This window comes from Lampetra planeri, chromosome 17, assembly GCF_965212315.1.
Source record: "Lampetra planeri chromosome 17, kcLamPlan1.2.h2, whole genome shotgun sequence".
Lineage (NCBI taxonomy): Eukaryota > Metazoa > Chordata > Hyperoartia > Petromyzontiformes > Petromyzontidae > Lampetra > Lampetra planeri.
The window spans coordinates 159,653-187,487 of record NC_136123.1 but is presented as its reverse complement, the minus strand read 5'-3'; the positions used below and the strand labels follow the sequence as shown (position 1 = coordinate 187,487).

The 27,835-nt window shown below is 48.4% G+C and overlaps 1 protein-coding gene across 1 annotated transcript; it reads right to left on the bottom strand.

Annotated features, from left to right (window-relative positions):
- Positions 1–968: 968 nt before the first annotated feature.
- Positions 969–27,274, bottom strand: LOC144723207 (septin-7-like). Its single transcript, XM_078601747.1, has 13 exons — positions 26,971–27,274; positions 23,591–23,690; positions 21,001–21,107; positions 11,359–11,459; positions 10,338–10,472; positions 8,552–8,669; positions 7,747–7,839; positions 5,006–5,102; positions 4,317–4,368; positions 4,093–4,218; positions 3,613–3,748; positions 2,865–3,010; positions 969–2,206 (listed from the first exon to the last, which is right to left on the bottom strand). The coding sequence occupies exons 1-13, from the start codon at positions 27,136–27,138 to the stop codon at positions 2,167–2,169; spliced, it is 1,419 nt and encodes a 472-aa protein (XP_078457873.1). The 5' UTR covers positions 27,139–27,274; the 3' UTR covers positions 969–2,166.
- Between the last annotated feature and the right edge of the window lie 561 nt (positions 27,275–27,835).

Here is a 27,835-nt window from a genome sequence, read left to right as displayed (position 1 = left end):
TTTCTTGACAGGGACACGTGGACAACATAGCAAGCAGGACACGAGACGCAGCACCAGCAGATCGTCAAGCTTACTCAGAGAGAAAATATAAATTTTACTTGTGGCATTCTAAATGTCTGTTGATGAAACATCGACAATAGGATATACTTCGAACACTTGAGTGCATTCATTAATAATATTCATAGGGTATCGTTCGATGCTCTCTTTACCAGCGAGTGCAGCGATTGGCGAGGCAACCACCCCGCCAACGCGGCCGTGCGTCGGGGCAGCCGCGAGCCCATGGCCATCGGCTCCGGCAGCAGCCCCCAGCGGGTGCAGCAGCAGCCCCCAGTGGGTGCAGCAGCAGAAGCCCCCCCCCCCCCCAGTGGGTGCAGCTGCTGCACTGAAGCTCTGCACAGGACACGCGACCTTTGCCCGGGGTTAGTCGCTTTGATTTTACGAAAAGCGTGCGGCAGCTTTAACATGACTTCACGAAGACGAATGCATACGCGCTAAATATTGCAAGGCATGTTGGACGGCACAGCACATAACGTGGTGAATGTACGTGGAACCTGCTTGTTGCCAGTTGACTACTGTTCATTCCTTAAGGATATTTACCGCCGTGTGGCAGCACGAGCCGCGAGTTCTGTGCGGAGACACGTTTTACTCATCAACTCCCAGGTGCGGCAGGGCCGTCTGAAGGCTGAAAACCATTTGCCTTTGACGACCTGCACGTGACCACGAAGACCAAAGAAGCCAAGCAGCAGTCGGCACCCTCTCTTCTGAACCTTCTACCCGCCCTGCCCGTCACGTTGTTGTCACCCAGGCACTTACGGTACAGCAGCAAGCCACATTCGGGGTGGGTAAAAGGTGGAGAGCCTTCACAACTACACTTGCCACCGGTGCCACCAGTCCAGTCTCATCCACACATGAGCATGTGGGCTCCACATGCTCAGACGCAGTTACACACGACAACGAAGCAACACCTGTAATGGTGGACAGTGCTTTTAATGTGGGATTGTTTAGTAGATTTAAACAGCAATCTTTGCAGTTACCGAACACAGGGAAAAGTGGGAAAAGTGTACAGATGCCCAGCTAGCCCCAGTGAGTGTACTTCATGTGGTGAGTAAAATTGGCTGTGCTTTGCTTTATTTTACAACCAGACCGGGTTAGCAAGGGCAATGCAGGCAACAGACAACACACTTTGTGATACCAGCAATGCAGGCAATGTCACCGATGTCCAAAGCAACTTGTATTGTGCACGACTGGAAAACCAACACCTGTGGGTTTCACACTAGCGATTGTGGATCATAGTTTTTAATGTCCATAAAGTAATGAATGTGTGATGCATATATTGTAATTCATCTCTGAAGGTTTGCACACACGATAATGTGGCGTGTGGATTGGTGCAAGGACAGCTTTAAAACCACCATCGCACTACAAATATACTGACGGTCATGATAATAACAACAATGATTAGTATCACCCTATGGCTGGCTACCGGACCCCCAACATCACATGCATCAACAATGTCAAAAATAGAACAGGGCTGCTCACGGAAGATTACGGAATCCTCCTCCTCCTCCAGGCAGGCAGCCTCGTGCTGTGCGCCGTGCCACCCGGTGCAGCGCACAGCATTTGCTACACACAGTACAGATGCCAAGTTTTACAGAGAATAAACTAAGCAAATATGTTACAGCGAAATGCAAATGCATATAAAACATGGTAAACATGGTTAAAAACTTTACAAAATACTGTAAATTATTGAAATAACAAAAAAATGCGCCCATACATGACCAAGCATGTGTCGACTAAAACAATTTAAAATGAGCGGCTTGAATACAAAACATCACCGAAACCTTGGCAGTAAGAGATACATCACACATTTGGCTCTTCAAAAGCACTCTAAATTAACTATGCTGAAATGGCTTGTTGGTTGTAAAAAGGCCTATAATACAAAAAATAATAATTGCCGATGGTTAACATAACACGTTCACTCTGCAGTGTAGGGATAGTCGAGCACTGTGAGGGTTCCGTCAGTCACTGCAACATCCGAGGGCGTAGTTCTGGCCAAGCCCTTTGCTGCCCCCACCTTTACTCTTAAGGGTTTGAACCGCACACGTCAGGTCCACCGAGGCTGGGTGCAAGGGACGTATTGTGGGATCTGCTTTCATGATTGAGGTTTTTTTAGAAGATCCTTCCCTTTTTCTTGTTCTTCTCCATGGTCCTGTTATGAAGATAGGGACAGAATTGTTGCTTCAGCACAACTGGCCGTGATTATGCTTGATGTGTATACAAGGGTACAGCAGCTTGTGTTGCGTTCATGCGTTGTGTCCCTGTGTATTTTGCATATTCTGGTGATGGTCTACTCCTGTTTTTGCCGTGGTACATGTGTTCAGGTGTGTTCAGTGTTGGTGTGCAGATCTGCACACATCTTTTTTACATTAGATCACAGACCTATTTACCCAAGAAGTTTCACTGAGTTTGAAGATTATTTTTCATGAGGGTCCTGCTACGTTTTAGCAGTCGGGGGCGACGTGTTTCCCAATTAGGTAGTTTGCAGTCATTTTCATATTTGAAAAAAATGGACCCCGATGCCAGCACACAATGACAATGGGATTTTCTACATTCGCTGTGAAGCAAATGGTGCATCGTATGTTATGGCTAATTCACATATTAATCAGGGAGGACTGCTAGACACGAGCCACAAACCTCTGCAACAAGGCCATGTCACCCTGTTTATTTGTGTCTCACATACGTGCCTGCGTGCGTGTTAACGCTCGCACTTGTACACGCATAGTGAAGAACACGTGTGCCTGGATATATATACACGTTGAACTTCTTAAGCACCGTACGTATTCAACCGTGCTAATATGCATGCGTACTTGCTGTTATCCAAACGCTGCTGATCCAGCTCTCTCTGCTGGCTCTCCCAAGCCAGGCGCTCCTCTTCAAACTGCCTGCGCCGCTCCTCCAGCTCACGCAGCTGGCTCTCCAGGCTGCGTTTCATCTGCTCGCTGCGGCGCTGTAACTGAGAAGGCAGCAGCAGCAGGGCAGGAGTACACGCCGCAACGCATTCTTATTACTATTATTATTCTTGGAATCAGAAAAGCATGCACTACTCCAAATAATACGCTCCAGAGCTTACGAATCACTGAACCAATACAATATTTCGATCTATCCACCCAGGTGGGTTATTGCTAGAGCAAGCGGCTTGCAATAGGAATTTTTCAAGTTCAAATCCTGGCTGGAGATTGACTAAGACCATCATTCATTCCTCTTGGACCCATCATAATTTCTGGGATCGATAAGATAGGGTACCATTTTCTGAGGAAGTCAACAGTGGTTCTCCAATGGAGAGACTAAGAATATGGAATTTCCACCACTGGCTCAGGGCTGTAGACATGAGATAAGCACCACCTCAATGCTCACTTGAGCAGGACGTCCCTTTAACTTTTGGATTTACTGGACATCGGATTTCTCTGATTCTGAATCAAATTTAGCCTTTAACATTTCCCCAAGTTCGAAGTGACCAAGGTGGAAGGGAGAGTGATTCAATGGATCCAGGAAAAATTATCCACGCACGACGGGGGCAGGCCAGCTACACAGGAACATGCGGCTTGAAGCACATACCTCTGCCTCCGAGTCTTTCAGCTTTTGTTTTTTCTCTTTCACTTTCATGTCAAACACCTGCTCCATCTCTGTCTCCATCTTCTTCATCTTAGATTTGTGGTCTTTTTTCTCGTCTTCCATCTGTGCCAGGGGGCTCCTAGAGCAGAGAGATGAAGAAGGGGTTAACCGAGTTGGAAGAGAGATTACATACATTTATTATTTTCTCTAAACGTTGGTGGGGGCACACAGCACCCCTGAAGTCGCATCATACAAAAACACCGACTCCACCATATACACGACGCTAATGTGCAGTCCACGCGTCCACCGATGATATGGCTAAAGGCAGAATATTCAAGAGGCAAGAGGCTTTGGGACCAAACTGACAAGCGTGGTAATGTACGATCAAATAAACCCCCACAATTAGCAAGATGTCGGGAAGTGCTCACCCAGAAGTGGACTGATACGAGGGCTGTGTTTGTGCACATGCTGGGTCCCACTCACTTGGTCAGCTGGCTCTTGCTCTTGCTGTTCTCGGCAACGTTGCCCGTGAGCGCCGCCAGCTTGCAGCTGCGGAAATTCTCATAGTGAACGTTGTTCGTCACGTCCTTCAGGTCCTGCATGTGAGTCCTGTCACCGTAGCACACAAAAGAGACCATTAAGCACAACTTGTCGACACTCGTGAAATGTTGTTGCTCAATAATTCGTGCAGAGTCCACGAACTTCACCTGATGAGCATTCTGCGCAGGGTGGTGAAATCGCAGTGTTCCACGTTGTCCACTGCAGAACCACGGACGGAAATAAAACCACAACAAAGTAGACGAGTGTCATTGGCAGGGAGACACGTGGGCATTCCATGTGTTCAAGTTGATAACACATTTGAAATCCTAAAGCACGCATCCTTTATACAAAGCTTAAGAGAGTACTCAACTCCTGTTGACAGCCCTTGGCCAGTGGTGGTAATACCACATTCCAATGGCAGGAGCAAGTCTATCCATAGGACAACCATTGTTGATCTCCCAACACACAGATACATATTTTACCAACCCCAGAGGTATGATGGGCCGAGTGAATCCCCAACCAGGATTTGAACCCTCAGCCTTCCAATTGCAAGCCGCTCACTCTACTGCCGAGCCGCCTGGCCGGACATGTGGTCCATAGGATAACCCACGCACCGACTCTTGCCGGCCAAAATGCCCAGGCGAGGACAGGCAGAATGCCAGGAACTTCACCGGTTGTTTAATGGTAAACTGCAGCAATGTATAATGCTCTCGGTCGCTTGTGAGAGGGTCAGACTGTTCAGTTCAAGAAGACCACGTGTCATTATTTTGCTAAAACTAAGCCAGCACCACTAACCCACTCGCAGGTATCGCAACATCGACTCAGGAGAGCAGCTCCGAGCCGAGCTGAGCTTTACCTTCGGCCACTCCCCAGGGGTAGTGGCGCCCCCACACCCTGCGGCCGCCCACGTCCACCACCACATTGCTGCCGATGACAGCGAGGGGCAGCCTTTCCTGCGCCCCACGCACAGCAAATCGGCACCCCCCCCCCCCACATTGTTAGCGTGCCACTGTTATCGCTCGCGTTCACACATTGTTATATTTTAGCGTAAGATATCGATATTCGCAATTGTTTTGGACGGTGGTTCTCAACCCATGGTACGCACACCAATTGTGGTCCACAAGACCGCTATTTCAATCAGGCATTAGAAAGGAAGGTTATCGATTTGGGGCTTTTAAATTATTATTTCATGGTGCTTTTGAGTAGTTTTAACTTTGAAATAAATTTTATTGTTGTGCAGTGGCTGCAAATTGTTATGAAGGTTGACAGTGACACTGCGCGGGTCCAGGGAGGTTGGTGACCGCTGGCTTCGCATGACACTGCACCTAAAATTTGTTTCTTACAAAGTGCACTTTGTGTGGAGAGGATTTTAGTTAAATTTGACAAAAAAACAGTTTTGACGCCTGACACATGCATTCGTAAACTGAATACGAGTAACTCCAAATTATATTTGTTGTGTATGGATAGACATTGAAGTAGATTACCACGAACCAACAGTCTCACCAACATATACAATTCTACAAAACTCTCAACACACGTGTCAACCACATAGCACATATTCTATCAAAAAGGGCCATTGCCTAAAACGTCGCCGATTATATTAATAATGTAAGGCCAGTGTTATTGATGTGTGTGTCGAGTGTGTTATTTGTGCTTATGTACCGCTGCCGACACAGCAGCAGCAGCAGCATCAAGTCACATTTATAAAAGCGCCGTTTGTTTTGGGGCCGACTGAGAAGGGCCACGAGAGGCGGTGGTGGATGAAGTACAAATGTGGAGGAATGCAACAACCCCCCACGGTCCCAGGAGTGTCTGCACTGTGGCTCTCCTCCTTTACTAAACACACAACATCGGCACAACTGGGCGCATTGGCACATTCACACACCCAGACACATGAATGAGAAACTAGACAGACTACTACTATCATCATCAATTCGTGAGTGTAGTAAAATGTTAACAAAACAACGTACCCTGGAGCAACTGTATGGATTATGAAAATTTCATGATGGTTATAAAAATGTTTACACATGAAGACCAACGGTACACAAACGTACACACTGTTAGTGTTTGCTGGAGGACTGCTTTATCCATGTTTACATACTTGTGTGTATTCTGATTATGTCTTTCTGCTCTCTATTTCCCACGAGCTCTGCCATACACGTGGGAATGGATAGAGCAAGAACGCACGGCAGGGTAGCCGTTGGCGTGAGCCAGTGAAACAAACTTCCTGCTACAATCTGATAATTTGTGATGACACGGGTGCAATTAAAACAGTAATTGGTAACACAATACAAAACAACCTTCACGTATCAGGGCATGCAAAATCTTTTAATAATCATATGAGCAGATTCAAAGTGCCAGTTATGATTCCCTTCACACATTGCTCCGTTTCCAGCATCCTTTATACTTAATCTTTAAACACTACTTGCATATTGTCAACCAAAAACACTATAATATGGAAAATAACCAAAACTACTTTTCAGGAAAGAAAATTATTGGAAACCCGCCGATAAAAACAATACCACAACATATAAGTGATAAATACTGTACTTTGAGGGTGTAACAGTCTGTACTCAATGCATGTCGTACATTTATCCATAAAAAAAACACGGCTCACGAAGAACAGCAAAGGGTTTGAACTGCCCATGACCCCAGAGGTGAGGGGTGTCTCCCCGTGCCCTCAAGCGCCATATTTATTACAGCAAAGCCACAATGGCGCCATATTTGATCAGCCACCACAACCCACTGCTTTCTCTCCAAACAAGGGGCTCAGATATACCTTGTTTCATGTTATTTTTGCATTTAAAGTCAAGCATGTGATCCCGATCTGTAGCACTTTCTTTGATGCGAGACACACAGGAGGACTTGTTTAAGCGCGGGGTTGGCACGGCACATGGGCTTCATTTCCCCTGGCATGTGGTTCCCGTCTGAGCGAGAGGCCGCGCGCTGCATCCACACGACCCGCGGAGCCTCGTCTGGCCCCAACAGCTGCTCTCCTCTTCGCTTTGGCCATCATTTCCCCTTCGTCTTCTCTCTTCACAGCCTCATGTCGGTGTGTACGTTCACTTTCACAAATTGCTGTGGGATTTTCAGCTCCTGAAGATGCCCACAGTAGTGCGTGGCAAAAGCTCAAAATAAATGCATTTTGACTTATTTAATTTCTTGTTTCTTATTTCAAGCTTGCTGCAGACGGGAGCCAGACTCAAGCAAATAATTTGACTCCTCTATTTGCCGCAGTAGTGCGTGGCCAAGGCTTGATGGAAGAAATGCTCCACACGCAGCCCAACCAGGAAAACCGCACTTGGATCCCAATATACTGAGAAAATGTGCGCGTTACACGTGTCCCTATTGCTCATGAACACTACGTTACGTGACGAGCTTTTATTCCATTCACAATTTGATCTCGGCATGCTGAATAATAATACATTTTTATATGGCGTTGTGCATGCAAAACTGCATCTCACAATGCTGTGCAAGACAACAGCAATAACATTGAAATAAAATAAGATGTCTGTAACATAAATATGCGTTAGAGGTGAAACATAACTGGGTGAGGAGTTGATGAGATGTGTTAGGTGAGGGCCCTCAGATTCCTACCTTGACTTTATTCAGGAGCTTGTTGTCCTCTTCATCATGCGTGTCCGTGAACTGGTAAATCTTGATGTTGTTATCGTGGATGTCCTTCATTATCTGTTCAACACAAGTACGTCACTCTTCTGCATTGTGGCACCAGGGGTACAAGTCTCTTACTCGGGCACATGGTATATTCCAGACGTTTGTCAAGGAACTAAACGAAGATCCGACGTAGGAATGAGCGGGCCGCAGCCTGTGCAGAAGGCAAAGGGGGCTGCGCTTAATCGTGTTGGGACAAGACGCGACAGGTGCGGATGTTTCCTCCACAAACGCTTTAAAATGAAAGAGTCGCCCCATTGTGAATGTGAAGTGCAATCTGCTCATCACACAAGCGGCCAATGTCTGTTGGACGCTAACACCGGAGGCACAGAGCGCATCGATGACCAGACTAAACACACACAATGCTTTGCCATTTGTTTTTCAAATGCGAAACGAAAGAATACACAGCTTGGGAAGAAGCGTCATCGTGTATATAATGTTGTGAGGCGAGGTTACGATGAGTGGGCTTGGTGAGGACACGTCGCTACTTGGGATGACTGTTGATAGTCGAGAATAATCACGGAGTGGCAGCCTAGGAAAGAAACACGTCCGAAAGAACGTCCACCAAAGAGGTGGAGCGATGAGCTCGGTTTGTGTGCCGGTGCTGGATTAATCGTTGCATTGCAAGACCGTGACAGGTGTTGGGGCTTTTCGAGGCGTTTATCCAGCAGTGGATTGAGCAGCGCTATTGATGACGCAGGTGCATTGAGTGTGCAGTACGGTTACCCACCTGCTTCTTGAAGGCGCAGCACTCTGTGGGCAAGAATGCGTCGGCCTTAGCCACCAGGGGAACAATGTTCACCTTGTTGTGGAGGCGTTTCATGAACTCAATGTCCAGTGCCTTCAGCCTGTCGGGACACGAGCGACACAGCATATGACGTGCAGGCTCACCGCTGCTGTTTATAACCACATGTACGCATTGAGAAGCACACTACACAACAGGACGAGGGGACTGGCCCATCCCACACGTAGCTATGTTGTTGTTGCCATGTTGTCATCTTGGTGACCCAGGTCACTGTTTGGACACGAGACTCTATCCTGGTCTCTGGAGGCTCACGTGCTTAAACAAAATACAGTACACTGAAACTTAGCTCCTGACAACATCCACATTTGGTAGAGGAATATAATCACCACTTACTCATCAGAGCACTTCTCTCCCGTGACATTTGTAACTTATTTGCAATGTGGATATCACGAAAGCAAAAGTTTAAATTGGTGTTCTTCACAAATTTTCAGAGGTGGGCCACTTTCACCAATAAGACATCAGTGCAAGGGCCACTGCACGTTTGAAACCACTGGGTTTCTCAGGACGATGGGGTGTTTTCACATTTGTGTATTGTCGGAGGCCACACTTTAGAGCAGCCTCTGGTTTAAATGCGTTTGTAAATGTTACTCAAGCATGGCATTAAATAAATATCCTCTCTTCCCTGTCTCTGGATGCCAGAGAGTATATTTCTCACTGCTTAACCATCCATCCCAGCAAAAAACCAAGCTGAAATAATTTTCAACACTTTGGTAAACACTTTTTTGTCAACACTCTCCGCATGTGTTAACCGTACTGGAATTTATACCAATTAAAACAAACGCGTTCAAAATTCCAGCAGCCATTTTCTTACGCCTAGGGTTTTATTTATTCCGAGGGCGATTCCCTTTTATTTAAACAGCTGCCTTCATTTCCAAAGAGGCCAAATCTTTGAACAGTGCTAGAAGAAATGAAGCCAGCTGAGACACTCGAATGTAGAGCAGCTTCCCAAACATCAACAACACTGCTTCTCAATCCTGATTCACCGCCCTCTGTGTGGCTCTGCATCACTTCACCTCACTCGTTCCCCCAACACCTCTCTCCCTCTCACACACGATCTAAAGCATCACACGCCAATAAAACGCATACCCACTGAGAGACAGAATTATTAATTTCAAATTTAGGTTCCTGAGAGTTGAATGGAAATCCAGTGCCAACGATGCAATGCATATTTCAACAACTGCAACTCAACCATTAAGTGAAAGTGTTGAGTGAAATTAAAATTTTAAACAAGATTTCCATTTAGAGAATGTTTAAAATATTTAATACCAAATGATTTCATAAATGAAATGTTTGTGGTGTGCTCATGCACAAAACATAAGAGTTTAAAGAACGTGAAATAACATATAGTGCGCGTGCAGTCAAGATAAACAGTCTTAGCAGAGATGCCAAGTAGCGGCTCATTTGTGAGCCAATGTGGAGATCTCATTCTAAAACCAGAGTCGGTCTACGTTTATCACTTTGTTTACTCTGCATTCATTCCATTAACACGAACAGCAGGACAATCATAACATTGTGACATCCCCACATTGGAGCTGCATTTACGTAACTCCACTGACATGTTTGGCCAATTATAAATGCTACACGAAACAAAACCAAAGCATTGATTAATCGTTTTCATCAAATAATGCACGGATCGCTGTATAATGCATTGCATTTGCTCACACAAATACGTGAGAAGGCAGTGTGTGCATGTGTGTGTGTGGATGCATACCCGTGGCCGGAGGGAGCGATGAAGTAGAGGCACACGTGCACTCGGCTGTCTGGCATCGGGCGCCTGTTTACACGCGACTCCGCGTTCAGGTAGTCCTCAAACTGGCTGTCGATGTGATCAATCACGGGCTGCACACTAATTGGAGACAATCACAGCTCAATGCATTAATTCATCAATTAGTCAAATGATAAATCATTAAGCTGGTTCTAAAACCAACCAGTAAAAATATTTATATCCATCACTGTTCACGAACAAAATATATCTTACAAATAGAAAACTGTGTGTAGATTACAGGTGTGGTCTTTCCCCGAGATCAAAACAAGGAACTCTCATAAATGAAACTTTGTCTCATGAATTCTCATCTGGTTAAACCAAATAATATTTGAATTGTGAACAGCCAAAAAGTCCCTTTTTAAATTAACACCATGGCTTTGTGCAATGTACTTTCATCATATCAAGAGTTGAATGTGCTTTATCACTAAGCAAGCCTATGAGTGTCATATATCACACGTCAATGTCAAAGGAAAGTCTGAAGAGATATGCATTCAGTTGGAGACAAGTGAATGGACATATCCTTCACAAATCATAATTTGCATTCCACTCACAAAGAATAACAGCAAAAGTACAGAGACAGCGTAAAGCAGCCATGACGGTCAAGTGTACGGGGTCTAGCACTTGGGACCATTAGTAGTATTATTATTCACCCAGAAAAGCCTCACTGCAGGGCCAGGAGGCTCCTGCTAAGTTTCACATTATGGGGCGACAATTTCTATGTGTTTCCCAATTAAGTAATTTGCCCGTAATTTTTTAAAATGTTGACTGTGACGCCCCCCCCACACAATAGCTGACTATTCTCTGAATGACATCACGGGATCTTTAACGCCCACTGTGAAGTATCATCGGGTACATATTTTATGGTTAATGCACCCAGATTAGCACCATGAACCTCTGCAATGAACTGCCAGGCTGTGTCCCCCACCCAGACAGCGAGGGTGAGTGTGCTGCGGGAGGAGTTCTCTACCATTCACTGTTGTTGATGAAGTCTCCGTATCCAGGTGTGTCCACAATGGTGAGGGTGAGGTGCACACCCTCCTCTCTGATCACCACCTTGGACTGCTCAACCTGTAGATGCGTCACACAGCACTTCCACAACTGCTACGACACGTCCGTATGGACGCATCGCATGCCACACGTCCACGGTGACTTGTTTCCCAAGCGTGTATAGCCAACACTGGGGCAGAAAAATATTATCATGATCCCTCTTACGGGATGCAGGACAAATGCAACACAACGCTAAAGGATCACGCATCACATTTATAAAACACAAACCCCATGACATAAAAGTCAACAGTCTTTCCAGCTCAAATGACCATCAAAGCAAACACTTTGGAGATAAGCATTGCTAGATTAATTAGATTCGTCAAACTCCCAAATCTGCTAAAGCTGCGAGCTGGCCAATAAGTACAGCAAATAGGTTCGTCAACCCATATGCGCAGCACTTTGAGGGATTATCGCTTTATATACCATCATGTGGATGTTCTCTGGGTACTCCAGTATCCTTTCAAATGCAAAACTCCCCTTCAAAATCAGAATCTTTATTTAGACTGGAGTGACAGGTGCAGCAGGACCCTCATGAACACAAACAGAGAGACTTTCCACAATTAGCAGCATCGAAGATGAATGCTGCACGATTGTTATGCTTTGACTTTGCACTGCTCTATTTTGGATTTCCCTAGAATTATTTATTTTCCAAAGTTATTATATCATCTAGCTCAATCGAAAACAACGCATTAATGCTTAACTAATAGACGTATAACAAGTGCTTATTGTTTCTGACTGCTTGGCATTTTGGGCATCTGGGCCTGTGATAGGCAACTGTGATGTATGTATGGCAATAATCTGACAAAAAAACAACTCCCATGCCCAGCAGCCTGGGGCCCTCATGAGGAGATTACTCAGATCGAGGGAGCCCTTTAAAACAATCTGTTCATACAGTGGGCTGGATAATGCCGTGGCCATGCTGGTTCCTGTAGCGTGTGACGGTGGCTGCTGCCGGAACACACGACCACTCCTGCTCCCTGCCTGCCAACTCTAATGACAATGTGACCATCGATGGCTGTCCCAGCATTCAACATAGATCACGACAGTCAGTAACCTCAATCCTTCAGCCCAGTTCTCCTCACAACACACACATCGCTCTGCAATATGGATACGGTGCGACAGCTTTGCCTATTGCATTAAGGGTCTATTCACACTACAAATCGTGCATTGTAAAAACAGAAACCCTCCAGAACTTATACTGATGAACATCACATGGATCCACACTCTAACCCCAATCTCGCTGTAACACCACAAGCTTTGCCAAGTGTAAAATCGAGCCTGACATTGGATTTAGAGCATTACTTTCAAAACTGTCAACATGACTGCTACAAGCCCAGCAAAAGTGTTGGGTTACAGCACACAACATCAAACCTAACATGGCATCAGCACTCTCAGTCACATCTGTGGGTAGCCTACTCCATTCGTTTAAATATATTAAGTGCAGTAAATAGGATCTACTTAGTATTGGACTTCTTGTTCTTAGCCACAAACTTGGAGATAAGAGGTTTGGCAATACATACATAATAGGAATAACTGTGGATTGGTATAACCCTGCAGATATACAAATTAGCAAATAGGGCCACTGATATGCGGAGTTTCATTTTGTTTAAATGTCACAGCATGAGCAGGCAGGTTCTAGTCAACGAAGAAAGGCACCAAGCTCCACACACCGGCGATCACATGCATGCGTACACATGGGGCAAGGCTGGCAATCTTGCTGCTCCACACATCAATGTATTCTGTAATACGATTCCCAACAAGGTTAATTACGTGAGTATTAAATTACCCCACCAGATGGTCCACAGCAGGCGAATGGTCAACTGTGAACAGCTATATGCCTATATGCCTGTGGGGCATTTGGTTTGTGCAATACCTTGGGGACAGAATAATGGACAGCGTCTGACCCTCAGAAATGGAACCAAATGAAAAGCTTCTCTCAAGCCAGATGAACTGTGGCCTGCCCTCAACACAACTCTGCTTTACAATTTACTGCAGACTTTCTTGACCTACACACATCTCTAAAGTTGAGCTTTATTAGAAGTAAATAAGGGTGAGGTGGCTGGCAGGCCCCAATACCATGTCAGAGCAATGAGCTGGCATCATAAAGTTAGCGGTTTTCAACCCACCACCCCTTTGGTCTCTCAAGGGGACGCGCAGGCTGCGGCATGGATACTGTACAGGAGAAATATCAAATGTGCGGGGGGAATGCCACCACTGTGTTACAGTGACTAAACACGCTACGACACAACGTGAAACAGATGCCTTAGTAACAGGGCTAGAAATGGCAAGAAATTACTAGGGGAACTCAGAAATGATTCCCCCCACCCTCACCAGATCTGAAGAGGATGAGATTCGCTCCATCTGCGGATTTTTGTGCATGTCTGAGGGTCTCCATGTTAGCCTCAGGGTCTATCTGCGAGTCAAAAAAAACCCAAATCCTTTATTCCTTGCAGAAAATTCGGGTTCAAATTTTCACTCCCATAACGGCGTTTTTGGGCTTTCAGGCCCATTTTCACCACTCTTTACTAACACCATGTTGGCTGGAGGCATATACATGTGATTTCTCTGTGTATTGTGGCCTTAGTAACCTTGTTTTTTCCCTAGTTTTCAGTGTTTCCATAGTTTTCAGTGCTGTTGCTGATCATTGTTTTTGATATAGTGCCCTATACGCCCGGGCGTCTCCGAGCGCTCTACATCACAAATCAAACACATGAAGGGGGACCCCCAGTGGCAGCTGCCCATATGGACACAATATCACTCAGCACCTGGCTAATACATAGGCATTAGTCCCCAGCAGAGGGCGATGATTGCTATATACAAGCCAAAATGGGTAATATCCAGGTAATTTTAGAATGTTGGACCCCGACGATGAAACATGATGTTCTACTCTTGTGAATTACGTTAAGGAATATTTTACGTCTACTGTGAACCTTTATTCCTGCAGTTATTACACCGGCAGTAAGAGTCAGGGCAGCCGCTGTCTTCGAAACCGCGAACCTCTAAAACGAGTGGCAAATCCATGACTGCTGGGCTATGTCACCGCCCTTGGTGTTGTGAGTTTCAGTTCATGGTGGAGAGGTGTGCGGATCACTTGATCTTCTTGATTAGAAAATGGAAGGGGTACTCTTTTTGCAGCCACCCTGTTTCTCCAGAGTTTACAGGAGATGACAACCGCTAAGGTAATCAGCAAGGATGCACGCTTCTTGCACATCTATAAACAGGACATATCGATGACTAAGATACAATAATTATTTTTCAAGGATTTCCCAGAAAACTACAAGGACAACAACCTCAATGCAGTTCTATTATTTGTCTGCAAGTTACTAAAATCTCGAATTAAGCCCGTCAAGTGACACAAACGGACCTCTCTTGAGACCGATGGAGCAGGGTATTTAATGTCGACCACAAGCACAGGGGGGGAGAGGATACTGTTGTAGTGACATAGAATGGTCACTACTGTGTCGGCCTGTACGAAGGCTGGGGGCCCCAAGGGGGTACCTGGGGGGTCACGTGGTGGAGGGATCCGGACCTTCCCAGAGGTGGGGGAAGTGAGGCGTGTCCTGGGAAGGGAGGCGTGGCCTGAAGAGAGCCAGCCACGCCGGGGCGGAGCCAGCCACGCCAAAGGAGATATAAGCGTGGTGTGAACGCAGAGCGAGGCTGTTGTACTGTACTCCGAAGTGAAGACATCATGGGTCGTCGTCCTGGGCCAGGCAGGCCGTTGCCTGCCTGGTCCAGTCTGTGTCGCGTTCCAGAGTGTTAGTGAGTTGAGGAAGGTGGTCACCACCTCATGTACAGCGTTATGTTACTTACCGTTTAATAAATAGTGTTGCCTCCAAGCTGCGTGTGTGTGCACCTAATTCGAACCTACTACATTTGGCGTCAGAAGTTGTGGAAAAATAAATATTGCTAGGTGTTATCCTAGGGAAGTAAAATGGGCACACGAAAAACAAATATAAAACTCACCTGGACGCCTTCGTACGACGGGGACGGTGTGACGACCATCCTTCGGACAGCCCCGGGGATGGCAGCCCCGGTGACAGAGAAAGAGAGAGATGGCGCTGCACGCGGAGCGGTGGGACTTGCATCGCACTGCTGCTTCGCCGCCATCGGGAACGGAGCTGGCGGGGGAGGCCCGGGCATGCGGCCCACGCGGTGGGCCCGCCATTTCGGCGGCGGGTCGGGGCGCTGTTCCCGCCAAAGCGCCGCTCCCGCCATTTCGGCGGCGGGTCGGGGCGCTGTTCCCGCCAAAGCGCCGCTCCCGCCATTTCGGCGGCGGGTCGGGGCGCTGTTCCCGCCAAAACGCCGCTCCCGCCATTTCGGCGGCGGGTCGGGGCGCTGTTCCCGCCAAAGCGCCGCTCCCGCCATTTCGGCGGCGGGTCGGGGCGCTGTTCCCGCCAAAGTGCCGCTCCCGCCATTTCGGCGGCGGGTCGGGGCGCTGTTCCCGCCAAAGCGCCGCTCCCGCCGACATCAACGCCTGCGGAGGGGGAGTTCCACACGTGCAGGTGGCGCCCCCGTCTTGTGGATGGGGGTTCGCAAGAGCAGGCCGTGTTCACCATGCAAGATTCTTCGGGGTGTCCCAGTGCTCCACCTTGCCGCCCTCCACTATTCACAGTTTGCCAGGCGAGTCGTGACATGACAAGCACCCGGCCTCAAGAAAAATAATAATAACTTCACCCATCTTGCGTGTGCCGGGTTGCGATCGCGGGTGTTTTTTTTTTAACTCGCTGGTTTGCGGAGCGTGTTCGTCCGGTTGTGTGCGTGATAAAGTGACGCGGCGACCATGCGGGTTTCTGCTTGTAACAGTGTTGTTGTTAATTACGGCGTCGAGATCGGTATCTTCTGGGTGTAGTTAATGATTAATTCGTTGTTGGTGTCCCGAGCTCCGTTTATATCCTGTATGTTGCCGTGTTAATGACTCGTGTTGTTACATCGTTGTGTTGCGAAATCGCCATTGTTATTGTGTATACTGTATGGAGTTTCGCTCGTGATTGTCACTTGTAACTGTCAGAAACTTTGATCGTCATTGTTGCCAATGTACAGACCGTATGGAGCTTTGCTTGAAATTGTTAACAGTGTATGGACTGTTGGGTACTTGCTTGTGATTATTTACTATGTACGGATTGTCTGGAGTATTGATTGTGTGTGTTGCCATGTGGGGACTGGATGGAGCATTGCGCCAAATGATTGACTGTACGAACTTCGTATACTGCATATACTGTATTAATCAATTCGGCGATTTTTGACGTTTGTGTCTAGTTTTTTTTTGCTCTCAAAATTCGAATGCCCTGAGTCCCATGGTTAATGTTGAAGGGGATTTTGAAATGACAGGTTCGGTTTGTTTCAAACTCACTGGTTAGTTCCTGTCTGTTGTTGCACAGATGATGTCTTTTGTGCGGGAATGCCCCTTATGTTCTACATCGATCGGGGGTGCGTTTCCGTTAATTGCTGTCAAATTGCGTTGCTCTCTCCACTCGGTTGGTACAGCTGCATGCTGCAATGCGAGTCTCGGAGATGATGTGTACGGATACGGGATGTGAGGTGTATTGTTGTGACCATTGAATATTCGGGATCGTCACAAATTGTGCGTACCTGTTCGGCATTGGATCAGTTCTGTGGGGGATCATAATTCAAATTGTATGTGTTGTGATGGTGTTAAATTGCGATGGTGACATGCTGCCAGGGATTTTGAATTGTGGTGCTGGCTGTCACTTATCTTGGGGCGCAGATCCTGACCAGGATGGCCCAGTGAGAGTTGCGTGTCTAACACGAACATTGTGGTCCCGTCATGCTGTGTCTGACGGCTTGACCTGACAGCCCGGAGATCGAGACACTCCGTGGCTTGTCTAGCCTAGTGGGCTGTGCGCTCACATGGCTCAGAGAGTGTGGTCCCGTCATGCTGTGTCTGACGGCTTGACCTGACAGCCCGGAGATCGAGACACTCCGTGGTTTGTCTAGCCTAGTGGGCTGTGCGCTCACATGGCTCAGAGAGTGTGGTCCCGTCATGCTGTGTCTGACAGCTTGACCTGACAGCCCGGAGATTGAGACACTCCGTGGCTTGTCTAGCCTAGTGGGCTGTGCGCTCACATGGCTCAGAGAGTGTGGTCCCATCATGCTGTGTCTGATGGCTTGACCTGACGGCCCGGAGAGTGAGACACTCCGAGGTGCGTTGAAACAGTGGGCTGGAGATTCGTAAGGTTCAGGTGGAGTTGTCCTGTGACGTTGGGACTGTATCCCTCAGTTGTTAGGGTGCATGTTGTGCAGTGAGTGAACGATGGGTCGTCTCAGCTCGGTCGGTACAGCTATATGCTGCGATGCGAGTCTTGGAGAGAGACTGGGTCGTCTCAGCTCGGTCGGTACAGCTATATGCTGCGATGCGAGTCTTGGAGAGAGACTGGGTCATCTCAGCTCGGTCGGTACAGCTATATGCTGCGATGCGAGTCTTGGAGAGAGACTGGGTTAAAATCCCCCCGATATGGCCGACGCGTGCTACTGGTTGTGACGCCGCGTCGGAAAGGCGGTGGGGTGGTAACATGCAAATTCTTCCCCCCGATATGGCCGACGCGTGCTACTGGTTGTGACGCCACGTCGGAAAGGCGGGGACGTGCTAACGGGTGACTGTCATGTCCGAAGAGCGGAGGCGAGTGTTCGTTGAGTGATGCCTCAGGAGGGTTTGGTTCTCGTCACAGGAGGCAGTATCTACCTGGCACCTTGGAGTCGCCGGTTATGCCGACCGGCTATGGACTGGGGGGGGAGTGGAGCATGCGTCAGCTACTCCTGCTCCTCCTGTTCTGACTCCTGGGGGGAGGGGCCGTGCCCTTTGGGCCGCTTCTGGTTCCCCAGGCCCGGCCACATGGACTCGTTGAAGACTGGCTGCTCTACATGCCTCTCAGACTCCTTGCTCATTGCCTACGCCGTCGTTCCAATGGCCACACTCACATGTCAGTGCATGCGTGATTCTCACGGGGGGGGCTGTGCTGGAGCGTAAGTGGGTTAGCCAGTTTTCATGTATATTTGTTGTTAATTCCCCGTTTTCTATGCGGTTCCCTTTTACCCTCGTCGATTCTGTATATATTACGTGATTGTATTTCTTATCGGTCGCCGGTCATTTATTGATGTTGCTGGTTCGGAGGCACACCTTTTCGATGTTTCACAGTTGTGTTACAGCCGGGGACGGCTGTGTGTTTATACAGGGGGGGGTGATGTAGTGACATAGAATGGTCACTACTGTGTCGGCCTGTACGAAGGTTGGGGGCCCCAAGGGGGTACCTGGGGGGTCACGTGGTGGAGGGATCCGGACCTTCCCAGAGGTGGGGGAAGTGAGGCGTGTCCTGGGACGGGAGGCGTGGCCTGAAGAGAGCCAGCCACGCCGGGGCGGAGCCAGCCACACCAAAGGAGATATAAGCGTGGTGTGAACGCAGAGCGAGGCTGTTGTACTGTACTCCGAAGTGAAGACATCATGGGTCGTCGTCCTGGGCCAGGCAGGCCGTTGCCTGCCTGGTCCAGTCTGTGTCGCGTTCCAGAGTGTTAGTGAGTTGAGGAAGGTGGTCACCACCTCATGTACAGCGTTATGTTATTTACCGTTTAATAAATAGTGTTGCCTCCAAGCTGCATGTGTGTGCACCTAATTCGAACCTACTACACTGTGTTACTACTCTGCAGCATTGCCATGTGGAGTCAGGATATGAAATACTAAACCTTGTCAATTGGCGGAGTGGTGACTGCAACAGCCAATGGACCACACAGGGAAATCGATGTGAGCTACCTGGATTAGCAGGAGGCATGGGAACTCTGCTGCCAATATCCAGCGAATGTCCGTGAGCTATGCAGTGGGATTTCTCAGTAAAGTTTCCACCGGTGGAAAAAAACTTCAAAAATCCCATGAGAAAAGGCATTATGGCACTGGCTGCCCTAATATGGAGAAAACATGCCAGGAATTATTGGCTTACTCAAACAATATACACATCTCTATGCCGTACAGCTGAATACACCACACAGCTCTAGAGTTGTGTACACCAGGAAACAGCTCTCGAGACGTAGACCACGCACAGCTCTAGAGATGTGTACACTAATGACAGCTCTATGTGTATACCACGCACAGCTCTAGATGTGTACACTAATCACAGCTCTATGTGTACACCACGCACAGCTCTAGATGTGTACACCACACAGCTCTATGTGTACACCACGCACAGCTCTAGAGATGTGTACACCACGCACAGCTCTAGATGTGTACACTAATGACAGCTCTATGTGTACACCACGCACAGCTCTAGATGTGTACACTAATGACAGCTCTATGTGTACACCACACACAGCTCTAGATGTGTACACCACACAGCTCTATGTGTACACCACGCACAGCTCTAGAGATGTGTACACTAATGACAGCTATATGTGTACACCACACACAGCTCTAGATGTGTACACTAATGACAGCTCTATGTGTACACCACACACAGCTCTAGATGTGTACACCACACAGCTCTATGTGTACACCACGCACAGCTCTAGAGATGTGTACACTAATGACAGCTATATGTGTACACCACACACAGCTCTAGATGTGTACACTAATGACAGCTCTATGTGTACACCACACACAGCTCTAGATGTGTACACTAATGACAGCTCTATGTGTACACCACACACAGCTCTAGATGTGTACACCACACAGCTCTATGTGTACACCATGCACAGCTCTAGATGTGTACACTAATGACAGCTCTATGTGTACACCACGCACAGCTCTAGATGTGTACACTAATGACAGCTCTATGTGTACACCACGCACAGCTCTAGATGTGTACACTGATCACAGCTCTATGTGTACACCACGCACAGCTCTAGATATGTACACCACACAGCTCTATGTGTACACCACGCACAGCTCTAGATGTGTACACTAATGACAGCTCTATGTGTAAACCACACACAGCTCTAGAGATGTGTGCACTAATGACAGCTCTATGTGTAAACCACACACAGCTCTAGAGATGTGTACACTAATGACAGCTCTATGTGTAAACCACGCACAGCTCTAGATGTGTACACTAATGACAGCTCTATGTGTAAACCACGCACAGCTCTAGAGATGTGTACACTAATGACAGCTCTATGTGTAAACCACGCACAGCTCTAGATGTGTACACTAATCACAGCTCTATGTGTACACCACGCACAGCTCTAGAATTGTGTACACCACGCACCGTTCTATACATGTGTACACCACACACACCCTGAGAGCTTACTTTACTACACACACCGCTGTTCTAAACATATGTTCTAAAAAATCATGTTATGCATTATTAGTCATGGCAGTAGCAGCACCGTTAAACATGGCAGAAGAGTGTATATTTCCATGGTCCAGGTGGATACATGGCTAAAGCCACCAGAATGGAAAACCCTTACCATTCTGAAACTCTTTCTATTTTCACTCACACTTCCGAGAATAAGCAGATTGCAGTCTAAGCATCATTTGCTTTGAATGGAAAGGGTTATGTGAGGACATCGCCAATGGAAGGAGGCTATGGCGATTCTCTGGGGCTGGATGTGGAGGGCTCACCTTTACGGTTTTCTGTATCCGCTTGGTTGGTCCTGGAAACTCTTCAGAATACAGATCCGTCTTGAACATGGAGTTGATGAGTGTAGATTTCCCAACTCCCGACTCTCCTGTAGAGAAACGGGAGAAATTAGTCTCCAATAACCAGCAGGGTGGCTGAGTGGTAGAGCGAGAGGCTCACAATCGGAGGGCTGAGTTCAAATCCTGGTTGGGTGTGACTCAGCCCATCGTCCCTTTGGGGTGAAAAAAATGAGTGCCACTTTTTGGGGAAGTCAACGGTGATAGTCCTATAGATAGACTTGCCCCCGCCATAGAAATGTTGAATTTACACCACTGGCTTAGAGCTGTAAACAGATGAGCAACGCCTCAAAGCTCATTTGAGCAACAAATCAGTGACGGTTTCCAAACTTGTCAAAAATCTATTTAATTAATTAATAGAAATATAACGACACCACTCCTCCTTCCATCAAAGGATGTCTCCCAACATCTCCACCACCACCAACTGCCTCTGATCCACGGTAATCTCCTCCAGGTGCTGCGTTAGACTTATTTCTGAGGACACAAACAATGCTGATTTTATGATTTGCCACAATTTGGGTTCAGGTTTTATTTCCTTAATCAGCCCAAGGAGAACAGATTTTTACGTGTTCAATTTTATCAAAGTTGTAAAGATCCATTTTAGTTGATGAATTGTTATGGGCCTACTTGTTCACACACATGCACATGCGCTTTGTGGCTACAGCCAAATCAACGCACGAGAGCAAACGCACGGTAGGCGAGCCCCATTTCCCCTGGGCCCAGGGCAGGAGGCATCAATGCACACGCGCATGCACAAGCGCACACACACAAAAGGAGAGCCAGATGGCAGTGTTAAGTTCCCTCCCCTTTTTAAAGACATAAAGACATCGACACAGACCTTCCTTGGACTTAATAATGGGTTTAATTTAGTAATGGTATCATTGACGGGCTACAAAAATGATGAGGCACTGGGGCTCTGTTAATGGCCTCATGGAACCAGCGACCGTGAGCCACGGCCACAGCCGAGTCGGGTACAAATCATCACACATTGAATTGCAGTCACAGTAGCACAGACGAGAACTTTATTTCATTTGCACCTAATAACAGAACACATCTGATTGATTAAAATCATGTTCCCCAGACTTCCTGTGTCCTGGATGAGGCTGACGTGCCGTTTATTGCCATGCGTTAACAGGAATGCAGTTGTGAATACTGCAGAGACTGTTGGGTCAGATGACATGCATAACTCGCCGTACGCCACGCACATGTGCAAAACAAATGTGAAATATTGTATCACTGTGCACACATTGCCTCCACTGCACCAAGAAGCAATATCCCTTTGTGATCTGCACAGAATGACTGCAGTTGTAGTGTCAAGTTTACTTTGTTTAACCAGGTGAGAACTCAAGAGCCCAGGATAGTCTCGTGTGCAAGAGCAACCTGGGTCGCCAAAACAAATGCAGTAATATAAAACAAGTACAACAATGAAACAAACATAAAAACCCAACAAAATAGAACTATGAGCAATAACGTCATACAAAGAAATGTAAAAGTGCAACAATCTACGGTGTGATATGTGTTGCCATGTTTCATTTTAATATTGTTTGATTTTGAAACATATACAGTTTGTGGTAAATAAAATCACGTTCTTGATAATTATCAAACAATGTTAAAATAAAACACGTTAACAAATATGGCATCGAATTTTTTTGTAAGACGGTTGTTTTTCTCTAAGTTTTATTTGAATGAAATAAAAGGAAATTCATGTGATGAATTGGCTCAAGACAAACGAGTTGAATGAAGGCAGAAACTACACAATCTGCAAGTGGGACAAACTTGAAAACAGCCACATGGCGGCTCAGCATCGCTGGGGTTACGCGATGCATTTCTGCCACAACACCGGCGTTGCGCTGTGCATCTGCTGCTAGCCACGTTGCTTTTCTCAAGGGAGTGTGGAATTTGCCTTGCTTCATTCAGCACAATTCAATGAAACCAGGCAGAGTGCAGCCGACACAAATAGCACGCATAGTGTGCATCTTAGCATCGCCATGTGCTCGCTACTTTTCAAATCTGTCCACATCCTTGCTGACAAATTGCACTATCCCGTGCCCTTGTTCAAGATCAGTGAGCAGGGCCCTTGCTATTCATTATAACCTCAGTGTGCCACATCCCTGGGCATGTCACAGTACACAGACTCATGCAGTCACAACACCGGCTCAGGGCAGACGCTGAACAGGAAAGCGTTGACATTTTAGTCTCGTCTGCTGCTACTCGGTGGCATTGCACGTAAACGACCGGCACAACAACTGCGCACCGCACATTAAACCCACATCGGACACTTAACCCGTGTTGGCACTGTGCACATTCGTAAGTGAACGTATAACTGTACGTGTGTGTGTGTGAATGTGACAATTGTAAGCTTGGAGAAACCTTGATATTGTGGACACTGAGCAATAGATGTTTTACCCACAGATTGTCAAATTAGTGTTTATTGTTTAGTTTGCTCTATTCAGTTAATTGCAAATTAATGTAAAATGAACGGTATAAATTCACATGAGAGAGATGGAAAGCTTACCTACAACCATGAGTGTGAACTCAAAGCCACGTTTGGCGGCCTTCCTGTAGATCTGGTTGGGGAGGTTGGCGAAGCCCACGTAGCCCTCCATCGGCTTCGTCTGCAGGAACAAAAACGCGTTCCTTCTGATGTGGGCCTCCAATCCAACATGGGGCGATGGCCGTACGTGCGAGGACGCCGTTCTGCAGCACTTCTGTCATGGTGGCACATGGAAACCCCTTATAGGTCGGTGTCTTTTATGTCTTAGAAGAGCACCACCCGTACGAGGCGTAATTACCAAAAGCCGAGGGAAGTGGACTTTGCCACTGCACACGGGGCACAAGCATGCCTCCTCACGCACCAGCTGCACATGAGCAGTGGTGATGGCGGTGGTGTTCTGGAGGTGAGAAAGCGGTCCCCTCCTCCTGCTGCATACTCTGCTTGCACACGCATGTGCCTCGCGACTGGAGCAGGCTCCTCGTCGAGGCATGCGAGCAGGGCAGGTGTCTGAGCTGTCACCATATGCCTTTCATCTCACACCACAAACTCGTCCTCCTCAATACGCTACCGCCGAAGCTAAATCAGAGACTGCCGGCAAAACCCCCAACTAGCACCGCACGTAGCATGCTCACCCACGACAATCACCGCTCTCTCCGTGACCACACTTGGCACATTCAGCACACTATATATTCTCACCACAAGAATACAATGCTCACCACGACAGCACCGTGCTCATATGACATCACCACTCAGAATAACTATAGCACCAGAGTTTTACCATGCTACCCAGTGCAGCATGTTCAGAATATTCACCAAAACAGCAAGACGCTAACCAGGAATGGTCCATGTTCGCAATGACATCACCATGACCAACCACGTCACCTAAACAGCACCCCCATGGCTATTGGCACTCACGACAACGCGACTTTGCTCACCTCTACCGTCATCACACCCTCACCACATGATCTTCTGCGCTGTGCATGCTCACCACGCTCACGATGACATTGCGACGATAGCAGCATCGCGCTCATCACAACAGCAATGTCCTCACCATGACATCACCACGCTCAACACACCACCACAAGTGTATCATTCAAACCGCAAAAGCACCGCACTCCTAACTACGATCACCACAACAGCAGCGTCATGACATCACCACCACCCTCAACCACGGAGGCAGTGCGCGCACCAGGCCTCGGGGCGGCTCCACAGCTGCGCACATCTGCAGGCGCGCGGCTGTGTGCGTGAGTGGGTGTCTGGGTGTGTGTGAGTGTCTGGGTGTGTGAGTGTCTGGGTGTGTGGGTGTCTGGGTGTGTGTGAGTGGGTGTGTGAGTGTGTGTCTGGGTGTGTGTCTGGGTGTGTGTGAGTGGGTGTCTGGGTGTGTCTGGGTGTATGTGAGTGGGTGTTTGGGTGTGTGGGTGTCTGGTGGTGTCTGGGTGTGTGTGTGAGTGGGTGTCTGGGTGTGTGCGTGAGTGGGTATCTGGGTGTGTCTGGGTGTGGGGTCTGTGTCTGGGTGTGTGTGAGTGGGTGTCTGGGTGTGGGGTCTGTGTTTGGGTGTGTGTGTGTGAGTGGGTGTGTGTGTGTGTGTGGCTGTGTGTGTGGGTGTATGTGGGTGTGTGTGGATCTGTGTGTGTGGGTGTGGATCTGTGTGTGTGGGTGTGGATCTGTGTGTGGGTGTGTGTGGGTGTGTGTGAATCTGTGTGTATGTGTGTGGGTGTGTGTGTGGGTGTGTGTGTGGGTGTGTGTGTGTGTGGATGTGTGTGGGTGTGTATGGGTCTATGTGTGGGTCTATGTGAGGGGTGTATGGAGGTCTATGAGTGGGTCTATGAGTGGGTCTATGTGTGGGTCTATGTGTGGGTCTATGTTGGGTGTCTATGGGTCTATGTGTGGGTCTATGTATGGGTCTATGTATGGGTCTATGTTGGGTGTCTATGGGTCTATGTGTGGGTCTATGGGGGTGTAGGGGTCTATGTTGGGTGTTTATGGGTCTATGTGTGGGTCTATGTATGGGTCTATGTTGGGTGTCTATGGGTCTATGTATGGGTCTATGTTGGGTGTCTATGGGTCTATGTGTGGGCCTATGGGGGTGTAGGGGTCTATGTTGGATGTCTATGGGTCTATGTGTGGGTCTATGTATGGGTCTATGTTGGGTGTCTATGGGTCTATGTGTGGGTCTATGGGGGTGTAGGGGTCTATGTGTGGGTGTATATAGGTCTATGTGTGGGTCTATGTGAGGGGTGTATGGGTCTATGTGTGGGTCTATGTTGGGTGTCTATGGGTCTATGTGTGGGTCTATGTGTGGGTCTATGGGTGTGTATGGGTCTATGTATGGGTCTATGTTGGGTGTCTATGGGTCTATGTGTGGGCCTATGGGGGTGTAGGGGTCTATGTTGGATGTCTATGGGTCTATGTGTGGGTCTATGTATGGGTCTATGTTGGGTGTCTATGCGTCTATGTGTGGGTCTATGGGGGTGTAGGGGTCTATGTGTGGGTGTATATAGGTCTATGTGTGGGTCTATGTGAGGGGTGTATGGGTCTATGTGTGGGTCTATGTTGGGTGTCTATGGGTCTATGTGTGGGTCTATGGGTGTGTATGGGTCTATGTGTGGGTCTATGTGTGGGTGTCTATGGGTCTATGTGTGGGTCTATGTTGGGTGTCTATGGGTCTATGTGTGGGTCTATGTTGGGTGTCTATGGGTCTATGTGTGGGTCTATGTGTGGGTCTATGTGTGGGTCTATGTGTGGGTCTATGTGAGGGGTGTATGGGTTGATGCTTCCTGCCTTCGCCATGCACTGAGCAGCATAAAGTATGGTCAAATAACCCCCACGATTGATATAATGGCTGTGCTTGTGCACAATTCGGGTCTCTATGGGTGTGCATGAGTCTATGTATGATGTGCCGATGTCTGTGGTTGCGATCATGTGTATCTGGATCGTTGTCTATGGCGTGCGCAATTGTGTCAATGTGCGTGTGTATATGTACACGTGTGTGGCGGGTGCGACTCTGTGTGTATGCACGTCAATGTTAATAACTGTCCATGCGTCTGTGTGCCTGTCCATGCGTCTGTTTGCATGTCTGTGTCTGCATGTCTGTGTCTGTCCATGCGTCTGTGTATGTGTCTGCGTGTCTGTCCATGCGTGTGTCTGTGTCTGCATGTCAGTGTGTGTCTGTCTGTGTGTCTGTGTGTATGTGTGTCTGCATGTCTGCGTCTGTCTGCGTGTCTGTGTGTCTGTGTGTGTCGACGTGTCGCGATCTGCGCGTCAGTCCGTGGGTCTCAATCTCACTACGCATCTCCCCGCGCCTCAGCGGGGCTCTCCGCCTATCGATGTCTGTCGACTTCTCTGCAATATTCCAGTGTCTCTCTCCATCCCAGCGTGCCTCGTGTCTCCGCGTGTCTCACCGCCGCTGCTCTGGCTGCTGCATCCTCGCCGGAGGAGGAGGAGGCGGCGGTGGTGGCCGGGCTCGGGTGGTGCTGCTGCGGCTGCGGGGCCGGGGTTCGCAGCGGAGGCACGGGAGCCCGGGCCGCGGCGCCCTCAGGCCGCTCGGGGCCCCCGCGAACCGAGAACATCCCCCCTGGCACCCGGGGCGAGGGGGTCCGCGGTCTGGGGGGTCCTCGCGGGGGGGTCTGGGGGCTCCTCCCGCTGATCGCTGATCGCCGCCGCCGCCGCCTCAATTAACGGCGCGAGACGCGCGCGCTCCGCTACAACACGGGGCACGCGCGGGGGGGCGGGGCACGCGCGGGGGCGCGGGGCCACGTGACGTGCCCCGGCCCCGCCCCCTCCTCCCTGGCACGTGCAGCAGCAGCAGCAGCCGCGTGACGATGGCACCAACTGGGCGGGAGCATGAAGGGCGATTGATGGTGGGAACGAGTTGGGGGACCCGACTGAATTCACAGATGGTGTGAATTGTGACGATCGCGAGCCCTCAGAACCAGCCACGTATACTGACAGATCACCTCCCCCTTCCCATCGTATCACATTTCTCCAGCCACAATCTCTCACCGTCAAAATAGTAGTGGGGACCCCGCCCCTCTCTATCGCTCCCCTCCAAACACTATCCCCTTTCAGCGTTACCCCCGTCCATGCATGCTCCTCTCACTCTTCCCCTCCACTCTGCTCCAGAAACCAAGGCTCTCTACAAGTCCCCAGTCAGGCTTTGCTCAGCGGCAGGTTGCTCGCTCTCTGCTACCCCAATAATCTTTAACTCCTTGCCTCATCCCTCTGTGCTGTCGAATAGCCCTGCCCCCATACAAGGTCAAAATCTGA